The sequence below is a fragment of the Lemur catta genome, chromosome 6, assembly GCF_020740605.2.
Source record: "Lemur catta isolate mLemCat1 chromosome 6, mLemCat1.pri, whole genome shotgun sequence".
Taxonomy (NCBI): Eukaryota; Metazoa; Chordata; class Mammalia; order Primates; family Lemuridae; genus Lemur; species Lemur catta.
The window spans coordinates 80,390,465-80,411,616 of record NC_059133.1 but is presented as its reverse complement, the minus strand read 5'-3'; the positions used below and the strand labels follow the sequence as shown (position 1 = coordinate 80,411,616).

Sequence of the window (21,152 nt, the reverse complement as noted above, 5' to 3'; positions counted from 1 at the left end):
CTTTTAAAAATTATGATAGACTTATGTTTCTTACGTGCTATGATTTGGATATGTGATCCCTCAAAACCTCATGCTGAAATTTGATCCCCAATGTTGGAGGCGGGGCCTAATGGGAAGTGTTTGGGTTGTGGGGGTGGATCCCTTATAAAAAGATTAATGCCCTTTCTTGGGGGTGAGTGAGTTCTTACTCTATTAGTTCCTATGAGGGCTGGTTGATTAAAAGGCCCTAGCACCTTCCTCCTCTCTCTTGCTTCCTCGCTCACCATGTGATCTCTGCATGCTCAAGCTACCCCTCACCTTCTGCCATGAGTAGAAACAGCCTGAGTCCCTCACCAGATGCATGTGCCCAATCCTGAACTTTCCAGCCATCAGAATCATGAGCAAAAAGGACTTTTTTCTTTAAAATTACCTAGTTTCAAGTATTCCTTTATAGCAATACGTGATGGCCTAAGACACTAGGTATTCCTCAAGAAATGCAAAATGAAGAATGATATCTATGCTTAAGTCACCTTGTGGCTTCACACATTTGCACTTGTCTATGGTAAAGATTTTAAGACCTGAACAATCATCATAATTAAGACTAGGGAAGGAGGTGGATAAAGTTTTTTCACTGTGGCAAAGAAGCCAACTCCATGGAGCAAAGTCTGATTGTGTTTCATATTCGATCCCCTGTTAGAATGAATAATTTGAGTGCTTTTTAAAGTTTATTAATATGACATACACACACCAAGTGCAAGCTAATCTCTGTTGTAAGGGGCACTCAGAAAACTTAAGCTATGGTTAGGCTATATTGAAAATCTTTACTTTAGCAGAGAAAATTAAAAATTTTTATGCAATACTTTTCCCAGAGGTGAAACCAGAGAAATGACTCAAGTTCATTGGTAGTAACTATTTCCTGCCATATTAATTTCATAACACACATTTCTGACACAAAACAGAGGTCATTTTCATCATTTACCATAAATGCTTTGTTGATCTTGATTTAGAACAGCCAAAAACTCTTTAACTGATTCACCATGCCCTACTCCCTTCCAGTGTCGTTCAGAATACTAATACTTTAAATGGCACTGAATTTGTAGATGATTGCAATAGAAAACACATCTACCACTGTGGATAGAATGCATGACTAGTTAGAATGATAAAACAAAATAAAAGTAACCAAAAACTTTCATCTTTAATTTTTAAAGCAATTATTAATATTTATTAATAAAAAAGGTGCCAGAGGAAACCAATTCTAGCAGACATATAGGATGATACATGGAATAGGTAGACAATGTCCCTTTAATTTAGTTTCCCAAGTTTGAACTACAGAATCCAAATTTTAGCAAATAATTAACATAAGGCTTTTAATTTCTTAAAAGTAGTTATTACTAGATATGATTTATTTTTACTGTTACATAACAAAATTATTCACAAGATGCTTTGGAGAAAGACTTAACACAAATTCCATGAATTAATAATATTTTATGGTAACATGGATTAGTTACACACTATCATTGAACTTAATTCTTACTTTCTACTGGTCACATGTCGTAGAAAAAGACAGTTCTCTCTCTATCTTTCCTCATGTATTGACTGGGCAACTAACACAACATTAACTGTACTTCATTGGCTCTTCCAGTCTTTCCTCAGTCGCCCAATTAACATGACTCAAAACTACAGGGGAAGACAGAGAAAATTTGCTCTTCCTTAACCCTGGACAGTATTTATTTAAGCCTTGTGTCTATTAGAGTTAATAGTTTCATTTTCTACAATTAAGGACGTGCAAGACAAATACCAAATTACCTTTTGTTCTTCATATGCATCTTTCAGGCACACATAATTTGTTACCGCCCTCATTGCTATTGGCAACTTTCCAATCGCCTTCAGATCAATAGGCTTTTTATGAGCAGATATGATAAGTGTGTTCATCCACCAGTATGTTGCTTTTGACAGTAAATTCACAAAGGGTTGAAGAAATCTCACTCCCAGATCCTGGAGGTCTTCAGGAGGCTTTACTTTTTGAGGAGTCGTGAAGAATACATATCTCTATCGCAATAAATAAATAAAATAAAATTCCACAATGTAACAACTAGCTCAATTCTTTTTCCACATATTAAAAATAAAATTTCAACGTTTGCCACATTTTCAATTCAGATGACCAAAATTTATATTTTAATGCCTCCTTCTATCCCTTTCTGAAATATTCTTTGAAATATTTCCCTTCTGTTGTGACTGGATTATTAGTAACTAGTTAAATGTCAGAATTTCACATTTAATCCTCTTGGGGCCAATTCTAAAAAATCAATTAGTCTTTTAATAGATAGTTCATACTAAGAACCAATCTTTCATGATATCCTGGGATAGAGTGAACTGACTTAAGATTCACGGCAGCATATATCTTTCCACCTCATAACTGACAACGTTATGTGGTGGAAAGCACAATAGATTTGTAATTACAGAACAGGTATGGGTCTTGACTGTATTATTTTGAATATATAGCTAAAGTTATCTCTATAAAAGTTTCTTCAGCAGTGAAATAAGCAAACTGGATTAGATTATCTTCTTTTCAGTTCTAAATTTCTGGGACTGCAGCATTTGCTTAACCCAGGTGTGCTTTGGAACAGTCATGGATGATGGAACTTTCTGCTGAAAACAATTTTTGCTGTAATATGAACTGAGCATGATGTTTGGCATATAGCAAGCACTCAATCAATCAATAACCGTGAATGACTGAATAGACTCTAGGTCACACTGATATGGCCTGAAGCTTAGCAATTAGTTTAACTTTATATTTACACATATAGATCAAATACATTTTTTCATACTTTAAATACTAAAGATTTCTGACTAACTCTAATCTTTAATGTTGGTGTCTTGAATCCAAAAAACTAAACAAAAATCATTAGACACCTACTCTGACTCGAATGACGTTGATCTCCACAGCCATCAAGAGCCCATTCAAGATGACCATCATGCCTGTGATGCAGAAACGCAGGTCTGATATGCCCCAGCCAGACTGCCAGTCCTTCACCAACTTTATTGTTTTTGTAATAAAGGCCATTACCCAGTACAGGAATAAGGCTGAAAAAATAAAAGAAGAAATGAAAAAGATACAATCTTTTCCTGATTTTTTTTCAAACTGTACTAACATTTCAACATAAATATAATGCTTTTTAATAACAAAGGCAATTTTATATACTCTATTTTTATTTGATAAGAAAACAACACATATGTTTTCTTGTACTTCTGGAGATTTGAATAAGAGGTATGACAATAACTTTAGAATGTTGAGTGTTGCCACTCTGATTACATGTGATAGATGGGAAGATGTAAGGAGACACATAAAAAGGGATAATCTAGACTCTTCAAAATTTATGTGTAATTCTGTAAATTTAAAAAGAAGTGGCTTTATCTTCTGGTCTTGCTTTCTAAGCGCCCTGACTATATGAATAATTTGCAAGTTGATATCTGTGTCACCAATCCATTAAGTGTTTTGCAACTCCCGGGGGTATGTATACTGGTATTACCCTGGAATTATCACAAAACTCATGTAACTATGTAATAGAGTTTCCATTTCACAGATTGTCATTCAAGTAGTAAGTGACTTTTCTTATCCAAATGACTTAACACACCATGCTCATTCACAGAGCACAGAGAACAGTGATCTTACAGAGCAAACCCAGACCTCAAATAGGCCAGAAAGGCAGATTTCACATTGTCTTAAAACCACAACCAGCATTTTGCAGCAAATATAGAAGGAAGCAGAAATGTGTTGGCAAGGATTCAGTCTACTTTGAACTTTGAATAGAGGTTGGTACAAATGAATATGGTATAAGAAAGAACTCTAAAACACATATAAGACAATCCAGTTTGGACAACGCTTATCAGAGCTAGAAAGGTTAAGGGTGATCACAATTTCCTTGGTGAAAAATAACTGTACATTGGCGCATGAACTAAATGTATATCTCGTTTTAGCTTAAAATACAGAGATGGTCAGAAAGACTTTAGAAAAAAAAAAAGATCAAATTTTATGCTACCTAAAGATATTCACCTTAAATACTAGAAAGTGTAGGTTAAATATAAGTGGATGGGAAAGACATACAATGAAAACAGTAAGCATAAGAAACCTGGGGTAGCTATATTTATATCAAACAAAGTGGACTTCAAGACAAAGAATATTATCAGAAATAAAAAAAGACTTAACAATAAAAGTGTCAATTTTTCAGAAAACCAATCAAAACTATGCATATGGCTAATGAAGACTTAAAAGGTTTGAACACTATCAATTACCTCATACTATTTGATATTTATAAAACGATTTGACATTTATTCCAAATATCAAGTACACACATCTTCAGAATACATATTCTTGTTAAGTGCATTGGTACTAGTACAGACTCTATGCTCACTCAGAAAACAAAGAACAATAAATTTACAACGACAAAAATCATATGGAGTATGTTCTCTGATCACAATAAAATTAAATTAATCAAGAACAATAAGCCTATTTTTTTCTATGGGACTTAAGAAATTATTACAAATTTAGCTGCTTAAAACAGCACACACTTATTATCTCACAGTTTCCATGGTTCAGGAGTCTGAACATGGGCCCACTGGATTCTCTTCTCCAGGGTCTCCCCAGGCTCCAATCCAGTTCTTGATGGGCGGCTGCAATCTCAACAAAGGCTCAACTGATTCGAGGCCTTACTCTATGTCATACTTTATTGGCTAGACACAAGGCGCAGGTCTCACTCTCACTCAAGGGGAGAAGATCATACGGGGTATGAACACCAGGCACAAAGATAATGGAGATAATCTTTGGGTCTTTTTGTACAATATGATATCCAGAAGTCCCCAAATATTTCAAAATTAAACAACACATTTTTAATAATCCACATGTTAAAGAAGAAATCACTAGGGAAATTAGACAATATTTTACCTAAATTATAATGAAAATACTACATATTTAAAATGTAAGGAGCACAACTAAAATAAGACTTAGAGGAAAGTTTATACCTTTAGATATTCATTTTAGAAAAAAAGGTCCAAAATAAATTACCTGCATTTCCCTCTTAAAAGCCAGGGAAAGAACAAAGAACAACCACCAAAATAAATAAATAAATAAATGGTGAAAACAATAGAGATAAGAGGAGGAAACAATAAAACAGAAAATGAACACTTGATAAAATGAACAAACTCAATAGGTTTACTAAGAAAAGATTAAGAAAATTGATAGCTTCCTTAGATAGATGGATCAAGAAAATAAGAAGAACACAAATTACTAATATTGAGAAAGAACGAGGAGTTATTCCTACATATCCTACATACTTTAAAAGGATAATCAGGGAATATCATGAACAACTTTATGACAATATATCTTAAAATGTACATGAAATAGAAAATTGTTTGAAAACCATAACTTATCAAAACTAACATAAGAAGAAATAGATATTCTAAAGAGTCTATACCTAATACAGAAATAAATTCATAATTTAAAATCCTTCCTTAGTTAAACTTCCAGGCCCATAAGACTTCACTGGTGAATTCTATTCAACATTTAAGGAAAAAATAAAATTAATCTTACACAAAGTTTTTCAGAAAACAGAGAAAGAAAGAATACTTTCCAATTCATCTTATGAAGCCAGTTTAATCCAGCATATGATAACCTGACAAAGACATTACAAGAAAATAACAGACTAATATCGCCTACCACATAAATATAAAAAACCTTAACAAGCAAAATTTAGCCATATCTAGCATACATGTCACGACTATGTGTGGTTTATCAGAGTAATGCATTGTTACCTTATTTGAAAAACAATTGATGCAATTTAGCACATTAACAGAAATATATTTTTTCCAGTGGGTGCAGGAAAAAACTTTAATAAAATTCAAGAACTATTCATGATTTTAAAAAACATTCTAAGAAACCTTTAAATAGAAGAGAACTTAGCAGATAAAGGTCTTCTATGAAAAACCGATAATTAACAGCATAATTAATTATGAAAGACTGACCATTTTTCCCCTAATATTAGGAATCAGACAGGATTTCACTCTTATCATGTCTATTTGGCATTTTACTGGAGGTCCTAGCTAGGGCAATATGGCAAGAAAAAAAAAAGAAAAGCATTATAAAGGCTGAAAAGAAATAAATGACCCTATTTGCAGATGGCATGTTCATTTATACAGAAAATCCCTTGAAACCTGCAAGGCAATAACTAGAAGTAGTAAGTGAATTGCCAAGGTCGCAAGATATAAGGTCAATATACAAAATCAATACATAGCAGAAACCACTGAAAAATGAAATTTGAAATACAATTCCATTTACAATAGCAGAAGGAAAACAAACACAAAAAATACCTTGCAATAAATTTAACAACACATGCAAGACCTCTACACTGAAAACTACAAAACACTGCTAAGGGAAACAAAAGAAGACTTATATAAATGAAGAATAGATTGTGAAAGTCAGTATTGCTAAGATGCCAATTCTATCCCAAATTGTTCTATACATTCAATGCAATCCCCATAATAATCCCACCAGGATTTTTTGTTGTAGAAATTGTAAACCTGATTCTAAACTATATATAGAAATGCAAAGGAACTAGAATATCCAAAGCAATCCTGGGAGAAAAACAAAGGAAAAAGTTATGTGATTTATAATTCATGAGTTCAAGACCTCTAAAGCTATCATGATCAAGAAAAAATGGTAGTGGCATGAAAATCCATGAATAGATCAAAGCAACAGAAAATAGAGCCAAGAAATAGATCACTCTTAAATAGCCATTTGATTGAATTTTTTTACAGAAGTACCAAAGGGATCTCATGGGAAATGGAAAGTCTATCCCACACATGGTGCTGAGACATGTTGATATCCACTTGGGAAGAAAAGAACTTTGACACCGACCTTATACCATATACACAATTAATTTAAAATGGATCATAGTCCTAAAAATAAAAACTGAAACTATAAAGCATCTAAAAGCAAACAGGAAAATAGAACAGGAACATATTTTTTTAAGAGAAAGCAAAGATTTCTTAAGACTCGGAAATTAATAACTGAATACAAGAAGAAATGATAAATCATGCTACATCAAAATGAAAATATTCTGTTCATCAAAAGACCCTGTTAAATAAATAAATACACATGCCACCGACTAGTCAGGAAATATCCTCAAAACATATATATGATGATATACTAGTATCTAGTGCATACAAAGTACTCCTACAACTCAGTAATAAAAATGCAATCCAATAAAAATGGGCACAAGATATGAATAGACACTTCACAAAGATAACAAATGGACAATAAACTCATCAAAAAGTGTTCAATGTCATAAGTTATCAGGGAAATGCAAATTAAAACTGCAATGTGTTACCGGTACAGCCCACTGGCATGGCTAAATTAGAAAAACCAAAATCACCAAATGTTGGTGAACGTGTGGAACTGGAACTGCTACACATTGTTAGTGAATATATAAGATGTCACAACCAATTTGGGAAAAGATTTGTCAGTTTTTTACAAATATAAACATTTACCTACCTACCCTATAACCCACCAATTTCACTTTTAGGTATTTACCTAAGAGAAATAAATAAAGATAGCTACACACACACACACACACACACACACACACACACACAAAAACTTGTACAACAATGTTTATAGCAGCTTTTTTTCATGGTAGTCTAAACATGGAAACAGTCCAGATGTCTATGAACACGAGAATGTAAAAACTACGGTATGTTCGTACAATGGAATACTATCAAACAATTACAAAATCAAAGGATGAGCATCAAAAGATCACCCTGAGAGAAAGAAGCCTTATTCAAAAGAGTTTATAGTGTGTGATTCAATTTATGTGAAGTTCTAGAAGAGGCAAACCTAATCCACGGTGGGGAAAAATCAGAACAGATATTGGAGGGTGGAGGTGAAAGTGGTGATTGACTAGGAAGAGGCAGAAGAAAACTTGCATGAGCCAGGCGTGGTGGTGCACACCTGTGATCCCAAGGACCTGGGAGGCCTAAGCAAGAGTATTTCTTGAGCCTAGGAGTTCAAAGCTACAGTGAGATATGATGACACCACTGCACTCCAACCTGGGCAATAGAGGAAGACAGAGGAGGAGGAGGAGGTGGAGGAGGAGGAGGAAGAAGGAAGGAAGGAAGGAAGGAAGAAAAAACTTGCATGGATGATGATGGCTGTGTCATGACAGTGTTATATACAAGTGTATGCATGTAGCAAATTAAGATCTCTGTTTGGTATATTTCATATATGTAAAATCATCTTGCAAAAAGAATGGTAAATATTTAACTCTAGTTAATGACATGCATGAAGTGTTCAGGGGTGAAGCATACTAATATCTGCAACTTACTTTAAAATGCATTGAAACTAAGATGGATACAGGAATGGACAGAGGGCTAAAAAGATGTAGACCTGATAGAACAAACAGAACAAATGTAAATTGAAGAATTTAGGTGATAGGTAAATAGAAATTCACATGATTCTTTCAACTTTCTGTATGTTTGGTGATTTCAATAACGATATGTTGGGACAAATTACTTTGTAGCTTTGTGATTTTAAAATAAGAATAATTTTTTTAGGTTCAAATGTTTTTCTCTTAAAATAATGAGAAAGTTAGACTCTCTTTTATCTTTATAAGTCCTTTGAGAAATATGATCAAATTATGCCCTCTGCCTTACATCTACGTAACAATTATAGCCAAGATCACATTTCCTTCAAAATATTAATATATGCATCCCTTTCTAATTACATTTTACAACCTTTCTATCACTATCAATTTTTCAAAAATGTATATCTAGTATATTGAATTCAAATGATATATTTTTCTTTCCAGATACCTGTTGTAAATGTCACTTTTCTTTCTTTTTTTTTTTTTTGGCATCTTTACACACATGTCATAATGTCTGCCTCTCATTTTCTACCAAAGAGCTTTCCATTAAGACAATTCAGACTTTGACAAGACCTTTAAATTAATATTTACTTTTGTCTACCTTTTTTATTAGATTGCCTTTGCCTGATCATGTAATGTGACACAACATAGAATTAAATAATTAGTACTTTCCATACACCTACTTTAAATATTAATGTTTTCTGGGAAAATAAATAAAATACTATTTATGTGTTTTAATGATTTATTCACCTAATTTCTGTATCAGTAGTCAATGTCATTTTCATTACGTAACAATCAATTGAAATCTATGAACTTTCAGAAACTAAGCATTCGTTCACACAAACACACAATTCTGCCTACAATTTTAGGAGGTTCACAGGCCCCTGAAGTCCACCCATGATCCATGTTCCATACCTTCATCGCTTTACGAAACATGTACAGTGTACCAAGGAATACAACAATGGGTCAGAGTATTGAATCTAACTAACTGGTAAGCATTATATTATTTTGACCTAAGGCAAAAATAAAATTCAGAATATCTTAGATGGTCTCTGATTTCCACAGGACAAGGAAGAAAGAGGGGCTAATAAGGCAACCTCAGTGACGATGCCAATGTGGGAGGCTGTGTCTGGAGGAAGCTGCTTCTCAGGACAGCAAACTTTCCATCATGCTATGAAGCATACTCAGCTGCAGAAAGACCCCTGATGCCTCCACAGCAATTCTTGGGAAATGTGGCAATCCCACAGCATCAGTGAAAGGCTTGGGCCTTTGGAAAATGCCTCAGGACTCCAACACAGAGGCAGAAACATGGAATTGGATGAGATGACTTGTTCACGGGGCAGCATGGTGCAGCAGCTCCTCACAAGAGCTCCAATCCTTAGAATACAACTTCCGCGAGCCAGCAGACCAGCACACTCCGTCCACTTCCATAAAATGACACACCACGAGGGCATGTATTGGAGAACAGATATTCTGAGAGAATGAAATTTAACAGCCCAGACTAGAGCAACTCAGCTGATCTTCAACCCGACCTTTATTGGGTGACCACAGAATGAATTATTGTGGTTTTCCCATGCTTCCCACTCCCAACCCACCCTGACAGTATTTATGATGAGGAAAAAGAAAAGTAAATAACTCTCTTGGAGGGAAAAAAAACTTGATCATACTTACCTAAAAGTAATTTAGGAAAATTTGATGTTTCAATATTATGATAATATACTATCGATGTTGTAGTGGCAACGAATCCCATCACAGCCGGCATGAAGAGGTGGAGATGCCGGGACTCCCGCCGTCTGCAAAGAGCAGTACAATGTCAGTGTCTAGAGCTGAGGGCTCCAGATAATTCCTCATATTTCCCCCAGTGTTTTCATTAAAACTGTCTCTTAGCAATAAGGTGTTTAAAATACGGAATGCAGTAGTAGTTGCTAAAAGAATGCATAAGGGAAGAATGTATTGAAAGACATAATTCTGCACGAAGCATTTGTCCTAACACGTAGGGCTGAGTAAACACAGCAAACTATACCTTAAAATGCTTACAACAAAAACAAATACATAGCTCCTATACTGAAGGGCAGAACTACTGAAATAATTTACCAGGTAAAGCAAGTAAAAACAGTCCACTGAATCTGAATTCTAATGAATGCAAAAAGTATGTTTATTCCTTCGACAGTTTTCCCAAACTTTATGGTCTTCAGCGATTTCTCCATTCTCATTAACTCATTCAATGCAAATGTATTTGCTGGTCCAGAAAGTTTAGGTTTCTGGCATGCGGCAATGAACAAAATAAATACAGTGTCAGAGGTCACAAAATCTAGAGTCCATTGGGGATACCAATAGCAAATAGGAAATTATAACACAGGTGAAGGGACAGCGAGAGCACACAGGGATTGTGTCTGTGACAGAGAAACTTTACTTTGTAAAGGAAGTGACTTCTAAAATGGGACCTTATGGATGAGGAACTGCTACCCAGAGGAAGAAGAGACGAAGACCATTCCAGGCAGAGTCCGGATGTGTTCAAGGATATTGCAAGCATTTCAGTGCAACTGCTAGGGGACTAGGCTTCACTGAGGGCAGCCGGGAGCTCCAGGTGAACCACAGATATGATTGGTTCAGATGTGCATGGTGGACAGATATGATAGGATCAGATGTGCATGGTGGACAGCCCTCAATTCCAGTTGCGTTAATAATGCCACAGAGTAAAACATTTAACTTTTCGCAAATTACTTGAATATATATTAATATATAAATGGTATAGAGAAGAGTGACCAGTTCAAGATTGGGGGAAAGCAGACATTTGAGGAAGTCATTTCAGAAGAGGCAAGATTGACGGTGGGAACTGAAACATAAAAAGCCACCCACTGGTCAGGAAAATGGGCACTTTAAAAAGAGAGAAGAGAACGTGCAAATATATAGAAGCATGAAACAGGGTAACATGTTCAAAATTTCAAGTAGTTTAATATTCTTGAAATAGAAAGTTTAAGATAAGATGTATCATGAAAGGCTTAGTATACCATGGTCAGGGGCTAGAATCAATTCTTGCAAAAAGTTGAAACACTTTAACAGGTAGGTGATATGCTCAGATGTGTATTTTATTTATTCATTCATTCATTTATTTATTTATTTTGAGACAAAGTCTCGCTCTGTTGCCTGGGCTAGAGTGCCATGGCGTCAGCCTAGCTCACAGCAACCTCAAACTCCTGGGTTCAAGCAATCCTACTGCCTCAGCCTCCCAAGTAGCTGGGAATACAGGCATGCGCCACCGTGCCCAGCTAATTTTTCTATATATTTTTAGTTGTCTGGTTAATTTCTTTCTATTTTTGAGTAGAGACGGAGTCTCACTCTTGCTCAGGCTGGTCTTGAACTCCTGACCTCGAGTGATCCTCCCGCCTCAGCCTCCCAGAGTGCTAGGATTACAGGCGTGAGCCATCGCGACCGGCCTCAGATGTATATTTTAAATAGGTCACTCTGGCAGGAATGTGGATGAGGGAATTAATAGGTGCATGTGGGTTTGTGGAGGGGGAGAAATAGAATGAAGAAAAACCATTAAGAAACCACGGGTACGACAGATGATGAAGACCTGGCTTAAGTTTTGGTAGCAATAACATATAGGAAATAATGAACATGGAAAAGATCAATTGTTAAAATGGACAGGACTTAAATAGTGTTAGAGTGTGAAGACGATGGCAATGGGGAGGTAGAATATAATGTCCAGGTGGATGGTTTTGTAAGCAAATAAGATATTAAGAGGATGAGCAGAGTAGAGAGAGGAAGCAAGTAAGTTTCAGTGGAGATGTGAGGATTGTGAAGGTGTCTAATAAATATGCAAAGGGATTTGTCTAATAGGTAAATATATGAAGAGATTTGGGAGATGATCAGTGATATAATTTGAATCATTATAGACATGGTAACAAATATTTCAAAGTGGTATGGTAGCACTTAAAAACCACCTACCATCTCCCATAAATAGTTCAAAATGGTCAAAGAGAAAAAGTAGGAGATAAATATTTCATCAGCACAGACATTAGAAAAAGCTTCCAATATTCTCTGATTATTGAGTCAGAGAAGAATCCAAAAGTCATTTACTGAATATTTAGAAAATCTAAAAATTAGCACACTCCTTATCAAGGACTGTAAAATGTGGTCACAACCATACCTAGAAGAAAGTTTATAACCTTAAACAGATTCAGTAAAAAATAATTATAATAAATTAATAGTCAATTCAAGAAGTTAGAAAAAGAGTGACAAAACATCATTAATGAAAGTAATTGTAAAGAATTAATAGAGATAACAGCAGCTACAGTAAGGTTTTATATTTATTATGGCATTTCTTTTTTAGGGATTTAACATGTATTTTAGCAATGCTAGCATTTTTTATTAGAATTGCTATCATTTTGTTAGTTCTCTATGTAAAGAATTGCATAGGTTTTGAGTGGTCTCCCATCCTTATTTTTTCCTTAAGCTCTATTAGTTTTTAGAATATGGTTTTCAGACCTCAATGGCTTGGAAGGAGCTCATCTACCACATTAGAGCAGAAAATCTTTAGTCAGAAAGTTAGAAAGAAAATTTAAAAAGCATTACATCGTGAAGGTCAAAAGAATAATTTCAAAAATGAGAAAATAATAAAAATTAAAACTAACACAATTATGAAGATTTTAATACACTACTTTTAGAATTTGATCAGTAGTACCAAAATAACCAACATATGGGACTTTAGTAATGCAGTCAGTAAACTCAATAAAATTTTGTCTCCTACAAAAGTAAATATATTACTTTCTAATACTCATTAAATACTTTCGAAATAATCAAATATTTGACTATAATGAAAATGTTAATAAATTCCAAAAAGTAATCATTTTATAAACTACATGCTCTAATAATAAACCAATCAAATTAAACTAAAGAGCAAACTGGAAAATGACTCCTATACCTAGGAGAGTATTTAAACTGGAATCACAGATTGTTTAGGTAGAAATAAAAAGGAGAACAAAAACCTGTACAAAACAGATAACGATGTTCCAAAAAACATTAATTGCTTTACTTGTTTGTATTACTAAAAATGAAAATCATATATTCAATTAGTGAAGCCGTTGCATTGTTTCACTAATTATAATGAGCATTTGTTATATATTGAGTAAAGAATAGTTCATAAAAATTTTGTTAAAAACAGGAAGGAAGGAATGATCAGCAGTGTCAAAAGTAATAATTATGATAAAGGCAAAAAGGTATCCATTAAAGTGTCATTAATGATCACGGAGATTCTTGTAGAAGCAGTTTCCAGAATAAGAAAGGGCAAGAGAGAAAAGAAACTAAACTTTTGGGTTTGGAAGTAACTGGAAGATGACTTTTTGAAAAGCCTGGATAAAAATGAGAAGAGGAAGTCTAAATTAGAGTGGGAGAGCACAGCACAAGATCAAGGGTATATTTTTGCCTGTCTTGTACCCCTATCACTACAAACAAGCATCCACTATTAGCATATGTCATTATCATTATTAGTTCAGTCTGTGATTTCCAAGTCTCTTATTGAATCTCATCAACCATGAGGCTGGAAAGGAAGAGCCCTCCTTACCCATATGATGTCAAGTTTTTGAGAAATATTGGACTGATCTATTAATGTCTTCCACTTTACACATACACGTAGAAACATACAGAGTCAGACTAAATGTTAAGGAAATAAAAAAAATTAAACTAGAATTGACTATGCTAGTACAAATACACCAAAAGGTTTTAAACAGTTATCAATAAGATAATAACCAATTAAGCTGCTAAATGCTTTGAGGGATGGCATATATTAATGAGTCCCTGATTTTTCTTTTTATCATAAATTAAGACATGCTCATATCTGCAACGAACCCTTATAATATATTACAAAATAGTTGGCTCTATGATGAAAGCTTAGAAATTTCATTCCTTGCTAATTGCAACAGAAAAACATAAACAGATGTCAGCGGAGGTTCTTACTAGATAAGAAGAAAATTATTTTGAAAGTTTCCTTTTAAAGACTTTAAAGGCTTTCTCATATTAAGCCTTCAGGGAAAGGTAATTTAGCACAATTTCATAATGAAAAATTTCCTACTACTTGGGTTTATCTTGCTACTATATATGAAAAATATTTTCCCCAGATTATTTTAAAGTTGACAAATACAATTCATTATATTCTAACTGCCTAACACAAACTTCTTCTTTTATAAGAATGACAAAATTTCTTCAAAAATATGGATTTCATGACAAATTTTGATTTTAAAGTAATTGCGCACTTTCCCTTAGTTTGTGGCTCTGTCCTCACTAGTTCTTGAACTTTTTTAATGCCCACCTCATCTATTTTTGCTTTTTTACAACATAAACTGAAGCATCTGAGAACTAATTAATATGTAAATATATAGCTATTTAGAGCTATATATCAATATAGACAATCTTTCTATTTATACCTATTTTTAAAGATAAATTAAGCATTGAAATGTTTAAAAGGAGAGAAGAACTTTCTGCAAGGGCGACATGGGTCAGGGAGCCAAGAATATAAAGTACATGAATAAGCATGTCAGAGATCCGAAAGAAATATGTAGCAACAGAAAAATACAGACAAAATACATGATTATCATATAAAATGGATGACAGCTGTCATTCCTAATGGGTTACACCCCAAAAGTTAAGCCTGACTTGATATGCTCTTAGCTGCTATATCAATATACCCACTGGCATAATATACTGTAATGGTGTAATGTACATCGAGTCACTTACGAGTCTGAAACAATGCCTTCTGCTATTTCACAGACATGCACAAATAGGAGAGCAAAGGTAAGGATCCATCTCAGGTTATGTCCAGGAAAATGAAGCCATGTGTTGTGGTGAATTTGTACTTTTGAGCTTTGGCTCCCCCATCCTGGAAAAAAAAAATTAAAAAGAGATAAACAAAAGGATCAATTTTAATCATGGAAATAACTTATATTATGATAAGCTTTTGGGAGAGGCTCCTGAAACATTAGTGCTTTCTAGGGTAGCCATGGAAATCCTGGTCTATTTTCATTATGTTAAAAAAATAACAATTTCAATTAATGTTTTCAAGACTGCCTAGGCTAACACATTGACATTTGTTACGTTGCTCAGGAATAACACCAACTGTAGATGACAATATGGTTTTAACTCATGCTAATCAGAAGCTCTTCCTGATAGTTTTCTGATTCATTCAAAAAAAAACAAATTTATGATAATAATAAAAGAAATTTGGTATCTAAAATCTTTCAAAACATGACATCTGTGGCGACATAACCAAAAAAAGACATATTTGGTTATGAACTACAGGACGCATTAGTTGAGTCAACTCTTAATCATTTGCATATCATATAAGAAAAATTATTGCTTATGACTGGAGCAACACTATTTAACAAGTGATATCAAACTTTTCTCAAAGAAAGCTAAGGTTTGTTCATTGATGATTTTTCAAGCAGGCTCAAAAACATTATAGGTCTACCTTTAGCTCATCACTGAAGAAAAAAATTCAGATTACATTTTAGTAAAATTTTAATGGTTTCCTCCCAAAACTACAGGTAGAATAATACCACTTCACATATGGTATGCTAGGAAAGGACTCTACTTTTGTCTCCTTTTGTTCCTTTATTTTCTCAATTTTTTGCAGGTCATTAAGAATGGCCTGTGGCCAAACGTAGAAAAACGGATATTCACTACTTGAAGAAAAAAAACAAGCCCAATAAACTTCAAGAATACATAGGGATCTGTGCTTGAAATATTACAGGAAGGAATTTCTGTACAGACAAAAGGGACCCTTGAAATATTCTTTGAAAAGAAAGTTGATTCACGTGTTGGTTGTTTCCAAATTGACTTCATCATCGGAAGGTTAGTTACAGTTAATATATTCTACTGGAACTTTATGTTATAAACTCTTGCAGGCAAGTTTTGTGTCTTTTTTGCAACATTATAATTTTCCTAGTACCTGATACTTCTTTAATATTTACTTATGATCCTTCACTAACTTAAGTAGCCAGTGCTATAAATGAGCAGTCTGCATTTTACTCCATTTCCCTTTGACAATGTCTGTTCCAATTCCACTCCATTCACATACCCTGGTTGTCAGGCTCTGTGTTGGATACTAGGGATACAAAAGGGAATGTCACAGTCCTTGCTCTCAAGACATTAATTAAATGTCAAAAATAAATTATTAATTACAATTAACAGTAAAAAATATTTATTTTTCTACTTTTGGCCAAAGGGCATTCTTAATACCCTACAAATAATATCACATAAAAAATGACTAGTGTTTCTACATATGGCCACTCTGGTCCCAGTACATTTAGTGTCTGCATTTAAAATAAATATATGCCAAGAGCTATGTTGGCCTCAGTATATACCATATGACAGAAATTCTTTGATCGCCGTTAGAATGCAAAGTGCATAGTATCCTCTCAATTAATGTTTGTTAAATAAATAAGTAAAAGCTTACAAATCATCTTCAAACCTACCTTCTAAGCAGATCATTAAATTATCCTAGTTTTCTTAAGAAAATCCGTCTGATACCTTTTCCACTTATTTCCCATGCAAAATCATGCATGGGAAAATTAAACACAAATAATTTAAAATAGTAAAACAGAAACCTCCTATGACAAGATAGGACGTGGGAAGAGTAACAAGATCAGGAAATGGTACGCAGAGGGAGTGTCTTTCATTCTTACTATTATATTCCTTAAGGTGAGTGAGTGGTGGTAGGTTCAAAGGATGTTTATTATATGAATCTTCATCATTTTTTATATGAAAATATTTTATAATTTTAAAAAAGTTAAACGGTTTATTTTGGTTGTTTGTAGGAAGTTACAAAAATTATAAATAATTGCCCTAAATAATTGGATTTTGTATATGTAAACTGTGAAATAATAAGAAAGACTGTATTATTAATTTCTTTCCAAATAGTTTGTGCATGTGCTCTCTCTACCTAAAACACAACCTATCACTCCCACTTTAATATGCACATTCTGAATCTTCCAAGTCCCCAAACATGTCACTTACTATATGTAACCTTCCCTGGCAGCCCCAAGAAGAGTTCATTGTTCTAGCAGGTTCATGCCCAGGATAATTTGTTCCTGTACCTGTAAGTTGGCTTACAGTGTGGCATAGTCATTTCTCTTAACTTTGACACATCTACTCCATTAGACTATTCCTGGAAGGCAAGAACTCTGTCTTACCCATTTTCATTCCCTTCAGCTAGCACAAAGTGAGTGCTCAACAAATGCTTTAGCTCTATTTCATATGATTACCTCTTTCCTACTTTTTCAACAACTACTACTGCTACCTAAAGGCCATTCATGAGCAGGCATGCAACTGCCATTTCACCTATGAAATATTACATGCCAAAAATATATAATTGGAAAACACAAAACACTTGCTTGTTCATTTCTCATAGACTTACACATTAGCTTTGATGTTGGAGAAATTAAGTCAGCATTATCCCATATCTAAGCCACTAATAAGCCTCAGAAACATTAGGGGGTGTATTATAGGACATTAGATTACTTACCAATAAACAATATTGGAAAAGTGATGAACAACAGAAAGACATGAGGGACCAGGTTGAGTGCATCCACAAAGCAGGGGTTTTCTAACACACCACCGTAGATATCATATGCAGAGATGTTGTTACCACAGAATGAAAAGCTCATTTCTTCTTATATGGTTTACTCTAAAAGGGTGAGAAATGAGAAAGAAAAGCCCTTCTTATTATTAAACTCTTTCATAAGATGACAGCCTTAAATAGGTGGTTATATCATAAAATTAATCCCCCTTATTTTTTCAGTTGAGGAAATAGGAAACTCTATGGCAAAGTAACCTGAGGGCTTCTTTTAAATGTCTTACATGTGCTATAAGGTCCTCTTTTCCATAGCTTTTTTTTTCCCAGAGAAAAATACTTTATTTTAATTTGGAAACTGTATTATAATTAATATCCTACCTGTAGTCGTACCTCACTAAAAATGATTTTAGAGAATAAAAAATGGTAATATATCAAGAAAAAGGATGGGAAAAAAATAAACTAAATGACTGAAAGGTCAAAATGGTGTAATTTCAAATTCTTTCTTGCATTCATTGAAAATGCATTAATGAACAACGTCAGCTGGACACAGTTTTCTGAAACATTTCATTAACTTCAGGAAAATGAAATACACAGAGACGAATGGGACTGGTAATAGTCATCAGTATTTCTCTGAAGATTATTAAAAATCAAGTGCTCAAAACAAATTAAATATAACTCAAGTGACAAGTTAATGAAACTACTCAGGTCCCATTATCAGAATATTCTCACATGATGTGCACTCTACTCAAGTTTAAAACTAAGGATGTCTTTTAATTGGGAATCTGTACTTCATGAGAGTAGAAGTAGATGAGTTTAGAGAGGAAACAAGACAAGATCACACAGGGCTTTATAAGTCATTCTCAGGACTTTGGCTTCTATTCTGAGATAAGTGGGCCCTGGGGCTTTTTGAGCAGAGTGACAAGCTCTCGCATTTTAAATGGATTCCTCTCATTGGGGTGCTAAAACACCTTGGCAGAGGGGTAAGGGTCTGCTCCATAAAAACACTACTATGAAATATGAGCAACAGCTTTAGCATTCTGAAAACTTCTTTTATCATGCCTACTATTTGTTTAGCACATACTAAATTGTGGGCACCTTGCATACATTACCTTAAGTCCTCAGAACAACCTTGTAAGGTTAATGGTGTTATTCACCTTTTACAGTGGAGAGTACTGAGGTCCAGAAAGGTTCAGCAATGTGTCAACAAGTAGAGAAGCCAGATCCACACCCACATGTCTGACTTATAAACTATGTCTTTCCACTGCATCATGCAAACTCAAACCTTTTTTTTTTAAAGAAATTATCTCATCTATTCTTGAAAACAAGTAGCAGTTTAAGATTTTAACCTCGCTGGACTTTGTTTCTTTTCCATACTTATGTCACATTGGATTCTGAGTTAGATTATTAAAGGCTGGCAAAACTTTTGATTAACTAACATAGTACCTTTTCTTTCTTTCCTTTCATTGATAATTGATTTAGCAATGGTCACAAACAATATTTTTCCTAGAAAAAAACAAAGAGTGTTACACAGAAAAGATTGGCAACAGTAAGTAAATTACTGGAGAAATCAGATTTCAGGCAAAGAAAATTTCAAGTAAAGCATTATATGAATACAACAGCTAGAGAATCTGTGTATTTGTAATCCTAAATACTTATACAGAATCCCTCTCAGATATTATTTCTGATAAACCCTTTTTTTGATAAATCACTGATATGTACTCTAGTTGAGTATTTTTCTCATCTTTAAAAAAAGTTATATTTTTTAAAACTCAGGATGAAGTTATGTACTTGGCAGATTGTTACAAGCTATTAAGATTCTCAGCTGGATAAAACAATGTAAAAGGATGTAAAAGGACTTGAGATTTTTAAATAACAGCAAAATGGAAGATATTAATTCACATGTGTGTATTAGACATATCTCTGGTAAAGACAGAATAAAACAAAAACTAAACAATAATAGCTAGTAATGCAATTTCTAAGGCTACTTCCTTTATTTAGCAGAAATGATAAAAAGAAATTTAAAGCCCACTCTTAATTGAAAGACATGTATAAACTGTTTCCTAGCATGAACCAGAAAATAATTTCTGCTATTTTTGTAATTTTATCCAAAATTATAACATTCCAGTTGACCATATTTATAAACCATTATCATTGAGCCCAGATGCTAAAATATAACCTGAATTTGCAGATCATATCCTTCATTAGCTATAAGAATTGCCTGCCTAGTATTTAATCAGTCCTGAAACCTACCAATTAAATCATCTTTGGATAAATGTTGTGTGTAACCATGGAAAGAAAATCTCAGAGAAGTATAACATGAAAAAGTTTGAGAACATTTTTAGCATATACCAGATATCTGGGATTGTAGGCCACTAATGAATTCACTGTTAAAATACTTATTGATACTGACCACATGCTAGTTACTAGGAATCCAACAGTATGAAAGACAGAAACAATGCCCGTGGTTTTGGACTATATAAATTAGGCTATATTAGTCCCAATAGTTCTTGGTATACTGTAAGGGTATATGATCTAAAAGATAGGGAACTATACAATGACACAATCATGCAAAGGTGTGTACTTTGAATTGGTAATAGCAAAGGTTTGGAATGATTTCTTCTTTATACCATAGTCTCTAACTTCACATTCTCCCTGGCTACCAGCCTGTCCACTACCTCTTACCACATGGCTCCTGTTACCTTCCTTTTCTTTTGCTTCCTCCTCTATCCTTTCCCTGTGACCTTTAGTCTCCTTCTCCAGTATGGAAGTGGCCATATGGCACATTCGAACAGCCAGCCCACATTACAACCCAACATGGACAGAGGTAAGGAGAAACTTATTGCAGATACCTTGATAATTATTGTGTTTATCAAAGACATTTCATTCAATCAAGATTTCTAACTAATTCTTAAATTTCCAATTGTCATTCAGTGTTCCCTTCCCAGAAACCAGGTTAAGTTAGGAATGCTTTGGGAAGGGTATAAATTGCTGTTCTTGCTGACTAAACTCTGTCACTTGACATCCGTTAGCCCCGCCCCTTCTGGAGCTGCCTAGGTTCAGCTAAGCACTGACAGGGGCCCTCTGTCTAGGAGGAGGGAGAGGAAGAGAGGGCAGATGGCAAGACATAACATTTTCTTCCCCACAAGAATAAACCACTGAAAGATATTCCATGTTTCTGAGAGTTGATA

The 21,152-nt window shown here is 34.2% G+C and overlaps 1 protein-coding gene across 2 annotated transcripts in view; it reads right to left on the bottom strand.

Moving 5' to 3' along the window:
* The window catches only part of ABCC9 (ATP binding cassette subfamily C member 9), a 123,983-nt gene that overhangs the window by 101,213 nt on the left and 1,618 nt on the right, over positions 1-21,152 (bottom strand). For both annotated transcript variants that reach the window (XM_045554216.1, XM_045554217.1), the window contains exons 3-8: positions 19,408-19,467; positions 17,914-18,075; positions 15,129-15,270; positions 10,065-10,186; positions 2,897-3,063; positions 1,786-2,028 (exon numbers count right to left, since the gene is read on the bottom strand). In XM_045554216.1, coding sequence (XP_045410172.1) covers positions 1,786-2,028; positions 2,897-3,063; positions 10,065-10,186; positions 15,129-15,270; positions 17,914-18,055 — 816 coding nt within the window. In that variant the 5' untranslated portion in view covers positions 18,056-18,075; positions 19,408-19,467. The remainder of the gene's footprint in view (positions 1-1,785; positions 2,029-2,896; positions 3,064-10,064; positions 10,187-15,128; positions 15,271-17,913; positions 18,076-19,407; positions 19,468-21,152) is intronic.